Below are 16,067 nucleotides of genomic sequence, written 5' to 3'. Positions count from 1 at the left end.
AACTTAAGCTTTCATAAAAAAATCAAGTTGGCTGAGAGTTCTTATATGCTAAAAAGGATACCCATTATGCCATGAAAATAACACCATTAGTAATAAGTTATTTCTAGTCCCTGAAACAAGGATTATTTGAAGAGAATTTTAAATGTGATGGATTATTTATCACAAAGATACAGCTGTGCAAAGTTACTTAGGACTGTAACCTTTGTGTCATTTATCTGCTCCATTTTGATTATATGGATTAATGTCTCCTGAATGATTTGCAGGTACATACAATTTCTACCTAGACTATATAGCTGCTAGCTGTAATTTAAATGATTTTATGCTACATTGCTATGCTGTAAACACTACAGGTCCAGCCTGGAATTGTTCCTCAATGTTACAGAAAGAAGAAAACAAGATTTTAAAGTTACTGTTTGCATAACAAGAGAAAATATGAACTGCTGATTATTCCCAACCATAATAAATATATCCAGTAACCAAGACATTAAAATATATTGCCAGGAGGTAGAAGGAGCTACCAAGGTTACAAAAAGACAGCTCTAGTTAGGATTAGGAACTGACAGGAGACAATCATGTTTTCCAAAGCTTTTTACTGAGGAATGCTGCCAGTTTTCAGTATCAAGAGGTCCTGTCATATAGAGATCATGTATCATTTGGGGAGGGGTGTGTGCTTGAGCTTAAGCTTTACATCATCAATAGCTAAAGCTATTATTATTTCACTTTGAAATTAAACCATTTTAGAATGCTACGATAATATGTTTGAATCATAATTTCTGAAATAATTTATACTGTCCATCCACCTAAATGCAAGCTGATACATAGTGGCCAAACCAAGAACTAGCACTTAAGGGCCAAAGTACGAAACAGAAGAGAAAATAAGTTATCAGGATCTCCCACATTAATTTCTCACTGCAAAACAGCCATGTAGTAACAGGGCACAGGGCACAGGGCACAGGTAGGGCTACCATATCTGAGCTGCCAAAATCAGGATGATGTTTATAGGTGGAAGCAAAGAGATATAACAAACTCCTTTTTAGTGATCATTCAGATTTCTGCAGCCCAGATATGTTAGCCCTAAGCAAGGACCTATTTCATGTTTGTTTTCTACTGCAAAAAAGGACTCGTCCAAGCAGTCACTGCAGAGTCGGTAACGACTGAGCGCAGATTAAGAAAAAAAAAAAAGGACCTATTTCATGTTTGTTTTCTACTGTTTTCCAATCCCTGTTATAACTGCCATTAGTTCCAGAGGGAATGGGCAAAAGATACTGCAATCCTTATACAGTATGTTTAAAACAACATAAAATACCTCATCATAGGAAATCCAGTCCCTTAAAAATTGGCATCTCCCTGAACTGCTGAACCAGAAGCAAGAAAGGTGTATAGAAAAGGATGCTCTGCTCACAGTCACTCATGCCCTGGTCATCTCCCAGATGGACTGTTGTAATGCGCTCTACATGGGGATGTCCTTGAAGAGTATCTGGAAGCTTCAGCTAGTGCAGAATGCAGCAGCGCAGGGAGTTATGCGTGCCTCTAGAATGGCACGTTACACCTCTGCTCCATGAGCTTGGTTGCCAGTCTTCTTCTGGGTCCAATTCAAGATGCTGTTTTTTACCTTTAAAGCCCTTCACGGCATGGGGCCGGTTACTTGAGGGACCACCTCTTCCCAATTATATCTGCCCATCCCATCAGGTCTGGCAGAAGAGGTATGTTGCAGGTCCCATCTGCTAAAGAGCTACATCTGGTGGGGCCCCAGAGAGGGGCTTTTTTTTGCCATGGTGCCCTCCTTATGGAACATCATCCCCCCAGAGGTCAGGCCGGCTCCATCCCTGTTAACTTTGCACAAGTTCCTCAAGACTTGGCTATGTCATCAGGCTTGGGGGCCCCAAGGGAATGGTGCATTGCTGAGTCTTGAGGAACTTGTGAAAAGTTTTGTTAATATCTGTCACTCTCTCCTTGCCTTTTTTTAATTGTAATATTAATTTTTAAATTAATTTTTTATATTATTTTTTAAATGTTTTTATTGTGTGCTGCCCAGAGTCACATTTTATGAGATGGGTAGCTATATAAATATGATGGATGGATGGATGGATGGATGGATGGATGGATGGATGGATGGATGGATGGATGAGAGAGAGAGAGAGAGAACAGGCAGAAGTTGCAGTGACATACTCTGGAGGAAAGGGAGAAGGAGGGATGGTCCTCCACTCAACATACCTTCTTAAAAAATAACTCATACAAATAGCTGAACAGGTTTATAAATTAATACCAGGAGAATCTACATGCCTTTAAACCAAAGCACTCCATGGAACCCTAGGGTTCCGCAAGAACTTATGGAGTTTAATGAGAGTTCACTACTTTGTTACCTCTTGATCAGAAGTTCCTGGAATCATCATCATCATCATCATCATCTGAAAAGTTTGATACCTTGCTCTAGACAGACTATATTTAATAGGCTTAGTTATCTTCTTTTAGTTACTAAGATAACTATTTGGGGCATGCAGTAAAATTACATTTTTGTCAGATTATGGGCTTTCAGGTTTCATTCAGGACAACAGTTTCATATATTGAGCAGTGCAGTATGACGTGCAGCAATTATCCTATTAAAAATCAACAACATCCCATTTGCTCTTTTCAGTGCCACTTGAAGAGATGCACGTATTTTGGAAACCAACTCAAACCAAGTGACCAAGCTTTGTTCTATGTTCTCCAGTTCTTCAGTGGAGATACCAGTTTCTCATTTCCTGTGATGTCAATTATTAACTATTATATTAAACCCCATTTCCTTAGCTGATACCCTGCTTGCTTGAGCAATTCCACTAATAAAGAAGGGGCTTTGCCTGAAAATACTTCTTGTGGATTTATAATTAATTAAATTTAAACAATTACTGCTAAGCATCAACATTGTTATGCTACTACTTTTTATTTCCATGTGTTCAGAAGGACTATGCATATGCATGAATCACCTATACTACATACAAACTTGCATACAACCAAAGGCAGCACATTTTTGTAAAAAGACTAAATAATTATTAACTAGTAGAGTTGCACACATTAATATTTTAGGAGAAATCCAAACATCTGCCTACCTTAGTTAACTATGATACCTACTCAAATTTATAGATACTATTAAATCAAATGCTATAAACTAACAGAACTGATTAGGGAAAAGTTAGCATTCCGATTATAAGCAAATACTGTACATTTTGGCATGATATGTGTGTTAAGTATCAAGCCAAATGGTGATGTCAGAAGCTTATGTCTGAGAGAAGACCCTGTTTCACCATTAATATTTCTTAGCTACTCTGGGAGTCTGGGTAAAAAGGAAGGTAAACATTCTTACAAAAAGAGATAGAGATACACCACGGACTGTTTTGTAACACTAAGGTCCTATTCAGATGTAATGAGAAATAAACTGTTTCCAACTATGTGACTCTGGTACAGCAAATCCTTGAGAGTGCTGATCCCCAAATCTTTAGAAGCATGAGTTGGACTGTGCCTTCAAACTTTGTCTCACTCTTCATGTATGAAGTGCCTTTCTTCATGCAAAAGATGGGGAATTACTATTTCCTGCATTCTCCCATACAGAGAAGCACATTTCTTCCTCCTTGCAGGGCAAAAACAAAATTCTTCCTTCCTTTGTGGAAAATACTACAGTCTGGGGACAGAACTGTACAGAGCGAGCTTTTCCTCTTTAATGACTGACCCATTTTTGTAATTTTGCCTCCTGAAAGAGGGTTAGGGACAAACTGGCTGTGGTATAATGTAACACAAGACAAGCACTGCAAGTTTTGTTGTTGCTCTCCTTCAACCAGAAACATACAAATCAACCAATTCAAACATTAGACAATTTGTACAGATGGTAGGTTATATAACAGGTGGTACAACTAGCTGACCTTAAAAAAATTAAACAGGTTGGATCAGTTTAGTTCTTGGATGGGAGACCACCAGGATGTATACTACAATGGGAAGTTGAAAAAGGAAATAGAAGGAAATAATGGCAAACCGCTTATGTATTTATTCATGCGATTTATCCAGTGCCTCAGGTCAGACAGACTCTAGATGGTATTGTTGCTGGGAAAACAACATGTAAATTTCTGTGTAATTATCAGGAGTCAACATCAGCTTAAAGGGATATTTTAAAAACAGATTATAAAGTAGGAAAATTATAACTGGGACTGAATCTAATAAATGTTAGTTTATTAAACTATCCATGACATTTGCACAATTCTGTATGTGAATAGAAACAACAATTCAGTAGCATTTTTAGCTTTCAGGGTATGTACACATAAATCTTAACAAACATTATCTTAAAAAATATAATCCTGGACCAAACTACCCAACTTTCAGGGAAGAGAAAAATAGTAATAATGAGAAACTTCAACTAACTAGACATCTGTAGAAAAACTAACCTGGCAAGGTTCCTCAGTGATTCTGCTGACACTTTCATCTTTCAGAAGAATAAAGGTATTGGCTCTCTCAGAGCTGATCCTAACCAATCGGGAAGCATGGGTTGACGAGATGAAAGCAGTCACAGCTTTAGGAGGAAGTGACTATGTCATCTTGGAGTTCAAAGAACTACAAAAAGAAAAAATTGAGCACATGCATGCATGCACACTAGATTTCAGGAGAGCCAATTTCAACAGTCTTAGAGAAGCACTAATCAAGATCCCATGGACAGAAATCTAAAGCCAAAGAGAATGCAGGAGAATTGGGAACTTCTCAAAAATAAGATACTGAAGTACAGTCACACACCATTCCTGTTGGGGATGAAGATGGGGACAGCCTGTAAAAGTGCCTTCTGAAAAAGCAGAAATGTAAGGGTCATGCATTGGGGCAGGGGGAGCACATTCCTCAGTGCAGAAGTGACTAACAGAATGTCTAGTCCCCAGCCCTTTAACTTCTCTCCCTAGAAGGCTATGGAGTCCTTTATGTGATCTTTGTGAATTCATAGAGGACAGGTAAAGTGCCAGAGCATTAGAGAAGGGCAAATGTTGAGCAAGGTAACTGTAGCCTAGTCAGCTCAATGTCAGTAACAGACTATTCTGGAACAAATTATTAGCAGTAGAGTTGAGTTTATTTAGAAAAGGATTAATTGTCTGTTGGGACCCAGCATGGGTTTATCACAAATATATCATGCCAAACCAACCAATCAAGAGATACTTTTTAGTTGATGACCCACATCAGTTCTTATATGGGTGTAGATTTTTTGTAAGCATTTCCAGAGAGGAAGCTTTGTGAAGTCTGCTGCAGCAAAGCCACCACCGCAACTCTTACAAAGAATTTTGTTGCAGCTTTAAAACCATAACATTTATTTTGGCAGCAGCTTCCTGGGCAGTTTTTTGTTTTGTTTTCTTTCCTCTGAATAAGGCTTTAATGTCTGAAGTCATCTCCAACCACACACACAAACCCCAAACATCAGTTTCCAAGCTGTTTCAAGCTGTTAACAATGAAACGAGACACTCGGCCCTCAGCATTCGAAGAATTTGGGTGAAAATTCTCCCGGTTTTGACGGCACCTTTGATGACTCCGCCTTGCTTTCAGCCTGATAAAGTTTGAAAAAGCACTGGTTGTTCCCCACCCCCGAGGCTTTTGCCCAAAGGGGAGGGAGTTCAAACGGAGCCAGAAAAGATGCCTGAAAAGGAGCATTGTGCGCGGCGAAGGCCAGAAGGAGCGCGGGCGCCCTCGCTAGGCCGCACGGAACAAGCACCGCGCGGGCTACCGCTGCGCGAAGCTGGGATCGGCGAGGCGCTCCCTCCCGTCTAGCTGATGCCGCCAGTGCCTTCCGTTTCCATAATCATGGCTTCTGACTCCGCGGATAAGCCTGCTGTGTAAACTTTCCCGACTGGGTTCGGGCAAAGGGACGCCTGGTGACAGAGCGACCAGGTACCGCTTTCTACTGCGGGGGGCGTTGCGCGACTGGGGGAGGGAGGGGAGATGCTAGGATCGGCGCCGCAGCAGAGTTTATGAAACTGCAGGATGGCTGGCGCGCAACGCGGCTTGCCTCAAGCGATTTCCTCAAGCACTCTCTTCCCTCCGCCCCCCCACCCCACTTTGCAAACGGTCGAAAATTGACGGCGCCCCTGGCTAGATGGCATCGAAGCCCAAGCGAGGGGAGAATTCACACTGGCCGCGCTTGTTTACGCCTACCCCGATTACCTTGGGAGCGAGTAACCGCAAAAGACAAGCTCGGACGAGTTCTCCCCCGGGGTGTGGGGGGGAGGAATTTCCCATGCCACGGAAAGGGAAGGGTTGAGACGACACACCAATTAAAAAATAAATTAATTAAAAAAACTTTTCCTCTTCTCGAAGGAACATCCACCCTTTCTAAATGGATGTACTTCTGGAAGAGTTTCTGTGACTCCTTTTGGGAAACGGCTGTTTGCAAGGTAGGGCGGGAATGAGGGTTGCGTTTCGCCGTCACTTCCACTGCTCCGCTGCAGCAGCTTTTTTGCCAGTGTGCTCGCGCGTGCATTTATCTCCCCTCCATCCAACAGGGAGAATGAATTTGGGCTTCTTGTAAATTTCCCGAATGGAGGAGGGGATTGGATTGATGGGAGAGGAAAGCGCGGGGGGAGGGCGTGTGGGCGGTTCGAGCGAGCGAGCGAAGAATGACATATTGTCTAGCGAGGGAGGCCGGCCTCCCCTCAGTGCCCTTTCGCCATTGGAGCAGGCGCCGATGACGCGCAGTGCTGCTGCTGACTATTTGAGGCAGCAGCAACATAAGGAAGAGGTGGTGGTGGTAACAGCAGCGGGGAGACGGCAAGAAAGCACGTACGCGCGAGAAGCGCACACGCGGACGGCCACGGGCGCCCGGTCCCGCAAAGCCGCGGCTCCTGCTGACTTTGGAAATAGGACGCGACAGGAAGGAGACGCAGCCTCGCCAGGAGGCGAGCAAAAGCAGCATCTCCAGCCCGGCGCCGGGGAGCACCAGGACCCGGCCTCCCGGCGCACAGGCTGCCTCCCTCCCCTGCAGCTTGGCCTGGCGAGCCTCGCTTTTAAAGCAAGAAGGGGACGGAAGGGACAGAAAAACTTCCTCTCGTAAAAAAGCGGCCGGATCGTATGCCACTCTCCTTCGCATCCCGCGGCCTCTGGGATTTTATCACCCGGGGTCTGAGGACTTGCAGCCTGCACTGTGGAGTAAAAATAAATAACCCTAAACGGAGATCTACAGTTGCTTCGCGGATGTTCGCCCTTCGCCCGGAAAACAGGCGAAAGCCGAATTTCCTGCTTTCGCGTGTCCTCCCGCTTGACCCAGAGCCTTGGCAGAAGTTTACGTTGCCTCGGGGCCAGGGGCTGCTCTTGCCTCTTAAAAATCGGCATCGTGACAACTCCTTGGACTTTCCGGAGCGGGATCCAGGGAAGTCCTGCCCGTCGGCTTGAGCTTCGGAGAGCTTTGCACCATCCCCAGCGTCCTTCCCTCCCCACCGCCAGGTGAGCGATGACTCATTAAGGCATCATCGCTGCGCCACCATCCGGAACACAAAAGATGCTTTAGGCACCGATCCTTCAAACAAGGCGCTGTAGTTTGTTTTTGCTGTCCTTCAAAGGGTTGTGGTTTTTTTTAAATCATCTTTCGAAGCGAGACTGCGCTCGACTGATGGCCGCGGAGGGGGATCCCTCCCGCTGATGCCCCTGGACCATGGTTGCTTCCATGGGCGGATCATGAAGTGTTTGACTTTCTTTCTTCTGCTTCCAGAGACCTTAAAGAAGTCCAAAAAGAGCGTCCGGGCCAACGGCAAAGGGGCAGCATGCTATGAGATATTGCCCCTGGGCCTCAAAAAGAAGATGGCTGCGGAACTTTACCCTGCCAGCGCCAATACCAATCTCGCAAACAGCAATAACGCCGCCGCCGCCAACACCAAGAAAAACGCCCTTCAGTTCCAGCAGAGCGCGCAGCCCCCGCCGCCGCCGCCGCTGCAAAACCTCAACAACAACAACGTGGAGAGCGCTAACTGGCAGTCCTTCCACCCCACCCTGCGAGAGAGGTAAGCCCGGCTCGGGCAAGCAGCCCAGAGGAGGAAACGCGTTGTGCGGCGGCGGCAGCAAGAGGAAGGGAGGGCAACTTAAAGGCAGAGATTGAGAGAGAGAGAGAGAGACTCTCCCCTTAAGAGCGAAAAGCTTCAGCAGTTGCTGCAAGAACCTGGGCGTGAACTCTGTGCTGGCTCTGTGAAAGGGCTCTCCCGCACCATTGCTTTCCATCGCAATAAAAGGCAATGGAATTGAGGTGTCTGGTATAACTAAGGGATACCTCTTGTGCTTGTGGAGAGCTGGGTTTTTTCCAGAAATTGGAGAGGTGGGGACACCTAATCACATCTTGCTCAGCAAGTGGCAGCTGACCTTGCCTAGGCTCAGAAGCTAAGCAGGGATAACCTCGTTAATACTTGGATGGGACCCCTGCAGGTAACAAGCCAGCACAGGAAAGAGCCACTGCGGTAATGGTTGAAACAGTTCCAAGAAAGGGGGGAAGAGGCACCCTGCATTGATTGGAAAGTGGGAGGAAGAAAGAGTATGAGATGATGGTGGTAGAGGTAGTGTTAACTGTGGCTCTGTTTTGTAAATCTACAGAAACGCACTGATGTTCAACAACGAACTTATGGCTGATGTGCATTTCATTGTGGGCCCAGTGGGGGCAGCCAAGAAAGTTCCTGCTCACAAGGTTGGTGGGATCTTTTCTATTTAAGCCATTATATGAATCGTGCACTAAAAGATGCTTGTTCCCCTGTCCGCTTAGCTTAACTGCTGCAAATAAACCTTAATGAGGATATTGTTGCACAAATGCAATAAAAACAATTGTCTAAAAATATCAGAATATGTAACCTTCCAGTTAATCTGCAGTTGAGTGTTTATTAATGGTAGTTGCTGAGGGGGGTGTCTAACCTCTAACAGTGGGTTACAAAAAGAAATTGTGCTGTGCTGATATATTCTGATCTAAACCATTATAGCTAAGTGGGAGACAGAAAGACTTCTAAAACGTATTTAATTCTCTGCCTACCATCGTCCCTAATTTGGAATTTATAATTTTTAATGCAGTATGTATTGGCAGTGGGTAGTTCGGTCTTCTACGCAATGTTTTATGGAGATCTTGCAGAGGTCAAGTCTGAAATCCATATACCAGATGTGGAACCTGCTGCTTTCCTAATCTTATTAAAGTAAGTAGTAATTAAGACATGTTACTAATTGCATGACTTTAAAAAAAAAATTAAGTAACATGAATGTAAATGTTTAAAATCTTAAGATGTTGAAAGCTGAAACTAAGAGTCATGTATTTTTCTTTTAAAAAAGGGAATCTTTTTATATTGATAGGTACATGTATAGTGATGAAATCGACCTGGAAGCAGACACTGTGCTTGCTACTTTGTACGCGGCCAAGAAATATATTGTCCCAGCATTAGCAAAAGCTTGCGTCAATTTTCTGGAGACTAGCTTAGAGGCCAAGAATGCTTGCGTTCTGCTGTCTCAGAGCAGGCTCTTTGAGGAACCAGAGCTGACACAACGCTGCTGGGAAGTCATTGATGCTCAAGCTGAAATGGCCCTGAAATCGGAGGGTTTCTGTGAAATAGATCAACAGACGCTAGAGATCATTGTGATGCGGGAAGCCCTGAACACCAAGGAGGTTGTAGTGTTCGAGGCAGTTCTGAACTGGGCTGAGGCTGAATGTAAGCGACAAGGGCTGCCGATTACACCAAGGAACAAGAGGAATGTATTAGGGAAAGCTTTATACTTGGTACGGATTCCAACAATGACTTTGGAAGAGTTTGCCAATGGGGCTGCTCAGTCTGACATCCTAACCCTTGAGGAAAGACATAATATTTTCTTGTGGTATACTGCTGCAAATAAACCGAAGTTAGAATTTCCACTAACAAAGCGGAAAGGACTTGTACCTCAAAGATGCCATCGATTTCAATCATCTGCATATCGTAGCAATCAGTGGAGGTACCGGGGGCGATGTGATAGTATCCAGTTTGCTGTAGATAAAAGGATATTTATAGCAGGACTGGGACTCTATGGGTCAAGTTGTGGAAAGGCCGAATACAGCGTCAAAATTGAACTAAAGAGGTTAGGCATTGTACTTGCCCAGAATCTGACAAAGTTTACGTCTGATGGCTCTAGTAACACTTTCTCAGTATGGTTTGAGCATCCTGTGCAGGTTGAGCAAGACACCTTTTACAATGTAAGTGCCATTCTAGATGGCAACGAACTCAGTTATTTTGGACAAGAGGGAATGACTGAAGTACAGTGTGGAAAAGTGACATTCCAATTCCAGTGTTCCTCAGACAGCACCAATGGCACAGGAGTACAAGGAGGACAAATACCTGAACTCATTTTCTACGCATGATGCATTTCACTTAGATTGTATTCCAGGGCTATTCTGCTCATTAATGGATACTTTGATCTCATTGAAAGGTTGCGGAGCAGTACAGAATATTATAGTACTTACCTATCTATTCACCATCAGGCTATCAAACTAAGTGAAGGAATGCTCTTGAATTTAATCTTATTTTATTTATTCATAAGCTATTTGACTTAATTATTAAACTGCAATATGCAGAGTGAGAAATGTTTTAAAAATTGCACATGATGTGCATTTATTTTGTATATAGACAACTAACTGCTGAGACTGACTCAAATAGAATGTTATAAAGTAGAGCAGTTTGAGAATCTGTTGAATATAAAACATTTTTACTTGTCCTAAATACCCGTGTGCTTTGCTCATTATTAATCCTCTGGTATTTGTACCACATCAATATATGTAGAAATTTTAACTTTTTTTTTTTTAAGGTGAAACCCAAGGTGCTACAATTCCACATCCATTTCTACAGGCAAAACCTCTTAGTAAGATTGAAGTACACATATCTGAGACTAAGTGCACTACAGAATAAATGTTTCATTTATTTTTATATACCATCTCTATTAGCGGAAATGCTTGTGCCTAAAACATTAGCAGAAAAATAAATATAATTTCCTAGGAGATGAATTTCCCTTGATATAGATATGTGTGCAAAGAAAGGGTGCACAGAAAATTTCAGAATTCTGTAACAGCTACAGAAGCTGCAGTGCAATTAAATTGTTATACTTCCCTCTTACCAACAAAAGTCAGTTCACATTGGCTATGTTCATAGAACATGATTAATGAACCCAACAAACTCTAACCAAGCTTGATATGTTGTATGAATGTAGCTGCCAGGCCTTTATTTGACTTGCTTATCCATGCTGTGTGGAAAAAACCTAAAAGTGTTTTCAAAATCTCAGTCCTATGTTTGCTTACAGAATAGTAAGCTAATAACTACAGGCAGGCAGCTATTTCCTCTCACGAAACATTTTTCACTACTCAGTTCCATGTGTCCAAACTTATTTGTCACAGATCATGTACTGAAATTCAGTAATAATCCCATTCACTTGATTTTCAAAGTCAAGAATGGGGGGAAAAATGACACTTCAGGAATCTACTTTGAACACCATGGCATTTACTTCTGAGTAAGTAAGCAGAGGATCATGCTGTTTAATTTAGTTTTTATAGCTTAATAAGCCCCCAGGAGGAGACTGTCAGCCATCTGTATATGTAACTATAGAGACAGCCCAAAGAGGCAAGCAGCAAAGCCAGTGCAAAGCATTATCTTGCAACTACTGCGCTCTACAAAATGGGGTATGCTTCGTGCCCCTTCCACTCATGTTCATCCAGCAACTGGAGGCTTATTCTCATCAAGCAATATGCACTTAACTGGGCAATATATGAATTAGGGTAAGTCAGAAAAGTAGCATCAGCCAAGATCTAAAGGAGCTTATGAGCTACCAAGGGGATTCTGGATTTGTTTGCCATGATATGTTTCTGCAACTGGAGGAAACCTCACAAATATTTAACATAAATATGGGTATATACAATGCCCAGTGTAGCTCCTCAGATAATAAGCATCCTTTTTATCAATCTAAAGTTATAAATGAGATAAAAGCAAATAACTTTAGCCCCTCAGTATTGTGCTAAATTCATATATTAAAAATGTATGATACCAATATGATAATGTCAGTAGTGTTTGTGTTCAGTCTCTGAAAATTTAAAATTCCTGATGGAGTTATAAGGACCACTTACACAGTTATGGTCTTATTAAGTAATTAGACTGAAAGAGCATCTCTGAATTATATCCTAAATACGTTTGCTATTATGTGAAACCAACAGCATAATCATCTAACCCAGCATGCACAACAAGCTAATTTAGGGAAACATTTTGCATAGCTTGCCAGCACTGTTGCTAGGAGCATTAGTCAAAACATCCCTGGTTCAAATCTCTTCTCTGCCATTACCGCTCCATATGGTCATAGGCAAAGCCACTTTCTCAGGGATAATGGTCTGTTTTAAGATTACTCAGATAATATACACAAAGTGCTTTAGACACTCTAAAATGGTATATAAATTATTCAGAGTGTCAGAAATGAATTATTCGACTTTCTGTTAGCAGTAGATTTTGGCATTTTCTAACATATCACACTACTTTCCCAGTATATTCAGAAATCACTTAATGAAAGTGTTCAGTACATTTCTGATATTTGCCATGACATCCACAATATAATGCTGTTACCACTGTTGATGTATCAATGCTGTTAAGAACATCTCTGTAGGGATTAGTATCACACACTATATGATATGATACCAATACAAGGAAGCAATGATTGGGCATTTCACTATGTTCTCTGCAAAGGTAGCATGAGCCCATATTTTTGTCATGGAAATGTTCCTTTGTGCATTTAAACAGGGCCACTCTGTTTATAGAGCTCTTACACAAATTTTTTTTTTTTTTAAACTTTTTTTAAAAAAAAATCACAATGACCTGGTTCATATACAATAAGCTGTAATGGACAGCTTTATATATTAAAGTAAGCTAACAGTATGCTTTAGCATTACAGTAAGCTAACAGTATGCTTTAGCATTATGAACCAGGTCACAGAGTCTGGTGTATGTAACACCACTATTATAACTACTGTCCACAAGTCATGATTTAGAAAGAATGATATTTTGGGTTCTGCAAAATTGCAGAGGAAGCACTGCCTTTTTAAGGAGGCAGGCCTCAAATCCCAAGTGACCTCCCTCTAAACTAACCTAGCTCCTTATAATTATTATTCATTCACTCTTCCCCTTCCACCTTTGATAGATTCTCATCACATACAATCTTGGGAAAGGATAAACTTTGTTTAAGCAGTTGTAGACAAGTAAAATGTTCTATATTTGGGCTACATTCTATGTTCATGCCTCTGCATGCTGTGAAGCACTATTTTGCCTTTAAGTCCAAAGCACTTATCACCATCCTTATTTTATTTCTGTTGATTGTTAGCATAAATACATATTTTGTTACAGTTATTTCAAACGATGGATATAACTAGAAGAAGTCACACTGATAACAGAAGTAACCGTTTTTCAGTTTTAAGGTAAATCCTGGGCTTACATGAACAGTTTTCATTTCTAGATTCCTCTGGACTCAATTCTGAAATGCTTTTAAAAACAAGTTAAACAGCCCATGTATTTTTTTGAAAAGCTGCCATAAAATCATGGCACAATGTAACTACATGTCAAAAGCCAATTCTTATTTAAAAATACCTATAGCTGGAGCATTTATGCAGAGTTCTCGGGCCAACAGAAGGAACGTTTTTCCCAGCACGTAGACGTTCACCTATACAAAGGGGGAAAAAATCCTTTGAATATTAAGAAGCAGAAAAATAAATATGTCTTTAGATGAAATAGCTTGAAAATAATCATCTAGTGTTTAAATAAGCATCAAAATGTTTTCAAGTAAATCCCAAAATTCCTGACACAGCCAATTACTAAAGCAGAAAAATCCCTAATGGACTGCATTTAATTTTGGCTTTTTTTTTTGTTTTTTTTAATCCCACCTTTATTATTTTTATAAATAACTCAATGGAATGAACATACCTAATATTCCTTCCTCCTCCTATTTTCCCTACAACCACCACCCTGTGAGGTGAGTTGGGCTGAGAGAAAGTGAGAGACAGGCTTTGTGCTATCAGAAAAAAAAAACGTACGTTCATATAATATGGGGTAACCAATTTTCACAGATCTCATTACCCAGCAGTCCCTTCTTTTGAAAGCTGCTTCTAAAACTTAGAAGACCTTCCAGAACAATATGGAATAGAGCACAGAATTCTACAGTAAGGTAAAACCATGAACATTGGAAAATTTGGGAATAAACTCTTTCTGCTGATGCAAAACTACAAAAACAGTTTTGTAACCTACAAAAACTAGAGCCAGTTTGGTCTAGTGCAGCGATGGCGAACCTTTTGGGCTTGGTGCGTCAAAAATTCGGAAAATGCCTAACTTGACACTGCTGGCATATCACCCCCCACCTCCGAACAAAAGAGAAACAATTCTTTACATATTCATTCATTTTTAAAACAATTATTTTATTTATTTATTCATCATACTTATATAGCGGCCTATCTCATACAAGGTGACTCTGGGCGGTGTACAACAATTAAAAAAATAAATACATAAAAACAATTACACATAAAAAACTGTAAAAACACACAAAATAGGAGGGGATAAAATTAATAAGGGAGCCATCGTAAAATCTCCCTGGTCCCCTGGGAGCACCAGGCCTGATCATGTGTGGTACTATGTATTATATAAAGAAACGTCAAATAATTACAAAAATGAAATACGAGTAAAACAAATTCAGTTTCTTTGGTAACTCAGACAGGGAGAATAGTTGTCAGGTGTTGGTGAACGCTGGAATGTCACCCAAAATGTGGTGTGTCACCTTTGACACGTGTGTCATAGCTTCGCCATCACGGATCTAGTGGTTAAGACTCCAGGCTAGAAAGCAGGAGACTGTGAGTTCTAGTCATGCCTTAGGCATGAAAGCCGGCTGGGCAACTTTGGGCCAGTTGCTCTCTCTCAGTCCAACTCACCTCACAGGGTGGTTGTTGTGGGGAAAATAGGAGGAGGAAGGAGTATGAGGTATGTTCACTGCATTGAGTTATTTATAAAAATAATAAAGATGGGATTAAAAAAATCTTTTTGAAAAACAGATGCTTTGTCACTTCCCAAGAATCTTCTCATATGTGATCTTATATGTTCTTTTAATAAGCCCTTTATTTTTCCTAAGTACTTTTATTCAGGTTTACAAATCTCAGAATTTTAATCAGTAATGTAGCTGGTTTGTTACTAGCTAAATTATAACACTGTTATCATTTACTGACATAACCAACTAATCCCCCAAATAACTGCAAAGTTACATCTATATTATGCTGATATTATTGGAATTGTAGAGGCACAGCTCCTAGTTTTTTCCCAGCAATGAAAGGCAAGACTGCTAGTAAGTCATGAAAACTGTGTCTTGATTCTTCTACTTCAATGGTCCAAGTTCCAGACTCTCTCTCTGAAAAATATGGGGGAAAGGAGCTATATCAATTTTGCTATATACAGCTGTAATAGGGCACTGCATTATTCCAATATATGAAAGGCAAATTTCTGAGATCAGGTGGAGGTGAAATTCCCTGTGAATTACAACTTAAAACAATGAAAACTGCCCTGCTCCAAGCTGCTGCAGTTCCTGCAGTTTCAAAAATCCCTTCAGCACCCTGCATGAAACAAAAGTAAAAATAAAAACAAGCAAGCAAGCAGCCTTGCACTTTATCTTAGGAGGTACCAAAGAGAAGTGAGAAGCAGGTAAACGTCTTCTCTGGGCTAAGGAGGGACGTTAAAAACAGTCAAGTAGTATTTCCCTTGCAGTACCCAAACTCATAATCTACCAATACATGTGATCCTCAACTCTGTTTTTTAATTATTGGGACAATGAAAAAAATCATCAATCAAGTCAACAGAAAAACTTGAAAGGCTATCAGAAAGTGTAGAGAAAAGGTCAATACACAGTGTCATCCAGAAAAACTGGGTGCTAACAACATCCTCAAAGCTGTTCAACAAGTTCAGCCTTTCAAAGTAGGCTTTCTTAATACATCTGTGGACAACGGGCTATGCTCAAAGAAGGAAAACCCATAAATCATCTCATTCAAGGACTCTTGGTAGAAGCAACCAAATTCTCCATGCTTGTTAATCATTTGTT

At 41.2% G+C, this 16,067-nt stretch overlaps 2 protein-coding genes across 10 annotated transcripts in view; one reads left to right on the top strand and one right to left on the bottom strand.

Annotated features, from left to right (window-relative positions):
• BRF1 (BRF1 general transcription factor IIIB subunit) overlaps positions 1-16,067 on the bottom strand; it is a 231,271-nt gene that overhangs the window by 128,262 nt on the left and 86,942 nt on the right. For 6 of the 7 annotated variants that reach the window (XM_088149756.1, XM_088149755.1, XM_088149754.1 and 3 more), the window contains one exon: positions 13,586-13,658. In XM_088149756.1, the coding sequence (XP_088005882.1) occupies positions 13,586-13,658 (73 nt within the window). Of the gene's footprint in view, positions 1-4,409; positions 4,576-6,156; positions 6,534-13,585; positions 13,659-16,067 lie in introns of those variants that run through there. The other variant, XM_088149759.1, reaches the window with a different exon arrangement.
• Positions 5,712-10,694, top strand: BTBD6 (BTB domain containing 6). 3 transcript variants are annotated; one of them, XM_007433442.3, is made up of 5 exons: positions 5,712-5,883; positions 7,697-7,985; positions 8,566-8,656; positions 9,031-9,149; positions 9,304-10,694. In XM_007433442.3, the coding sequence occupies exons 2-5, from the start codon at positions 7,786-7,788 to the stop codon at positions 10,334-10,336; spliced, it is 1,443 nt and encodes a 480-aa protein (XP_007433504.1). In that variant the 5' UTR covers positions 5,712-5,883; positions 7,697-7,785; the 3' UTR covers positions 10,337-10,694. The 3 variants fall into 3 exon arrangements, with proteins under 3 accessions (XP_007433504.1, XP_007433499.1, XP_007433503.1); XM_007433441.4 differs by lacking the exon at positions 5,712-5,883 and adding an exon at positions 6,731-7,431; XM_007433437.3 differs by lacking the exon at positions 5,712-5,883 and having other exon boundaries at positions 6,730-7,985.

The sequence above is a fragment of the Python bivittatus genome, unplaced genomic scaffold, assembly GCF_059951505.1.
Source record: "Python bivittatus isolate LINGU-HERP-01145 unplaced genomic scaffold, Pbiv_v1 ctg000580_np1212, whole genome shotgun sequence".
NCBI classification, from domain to species: Eukaryota; Metazoa; Chordata; class Lepidosauria; order Squamata; family Pythonidae; genus Python; species Python bivittatus.
Note: the sequence above shows the minus strand (reverse complement) of the source record. Positions and strands in the feature narration are given on the sequence as shown.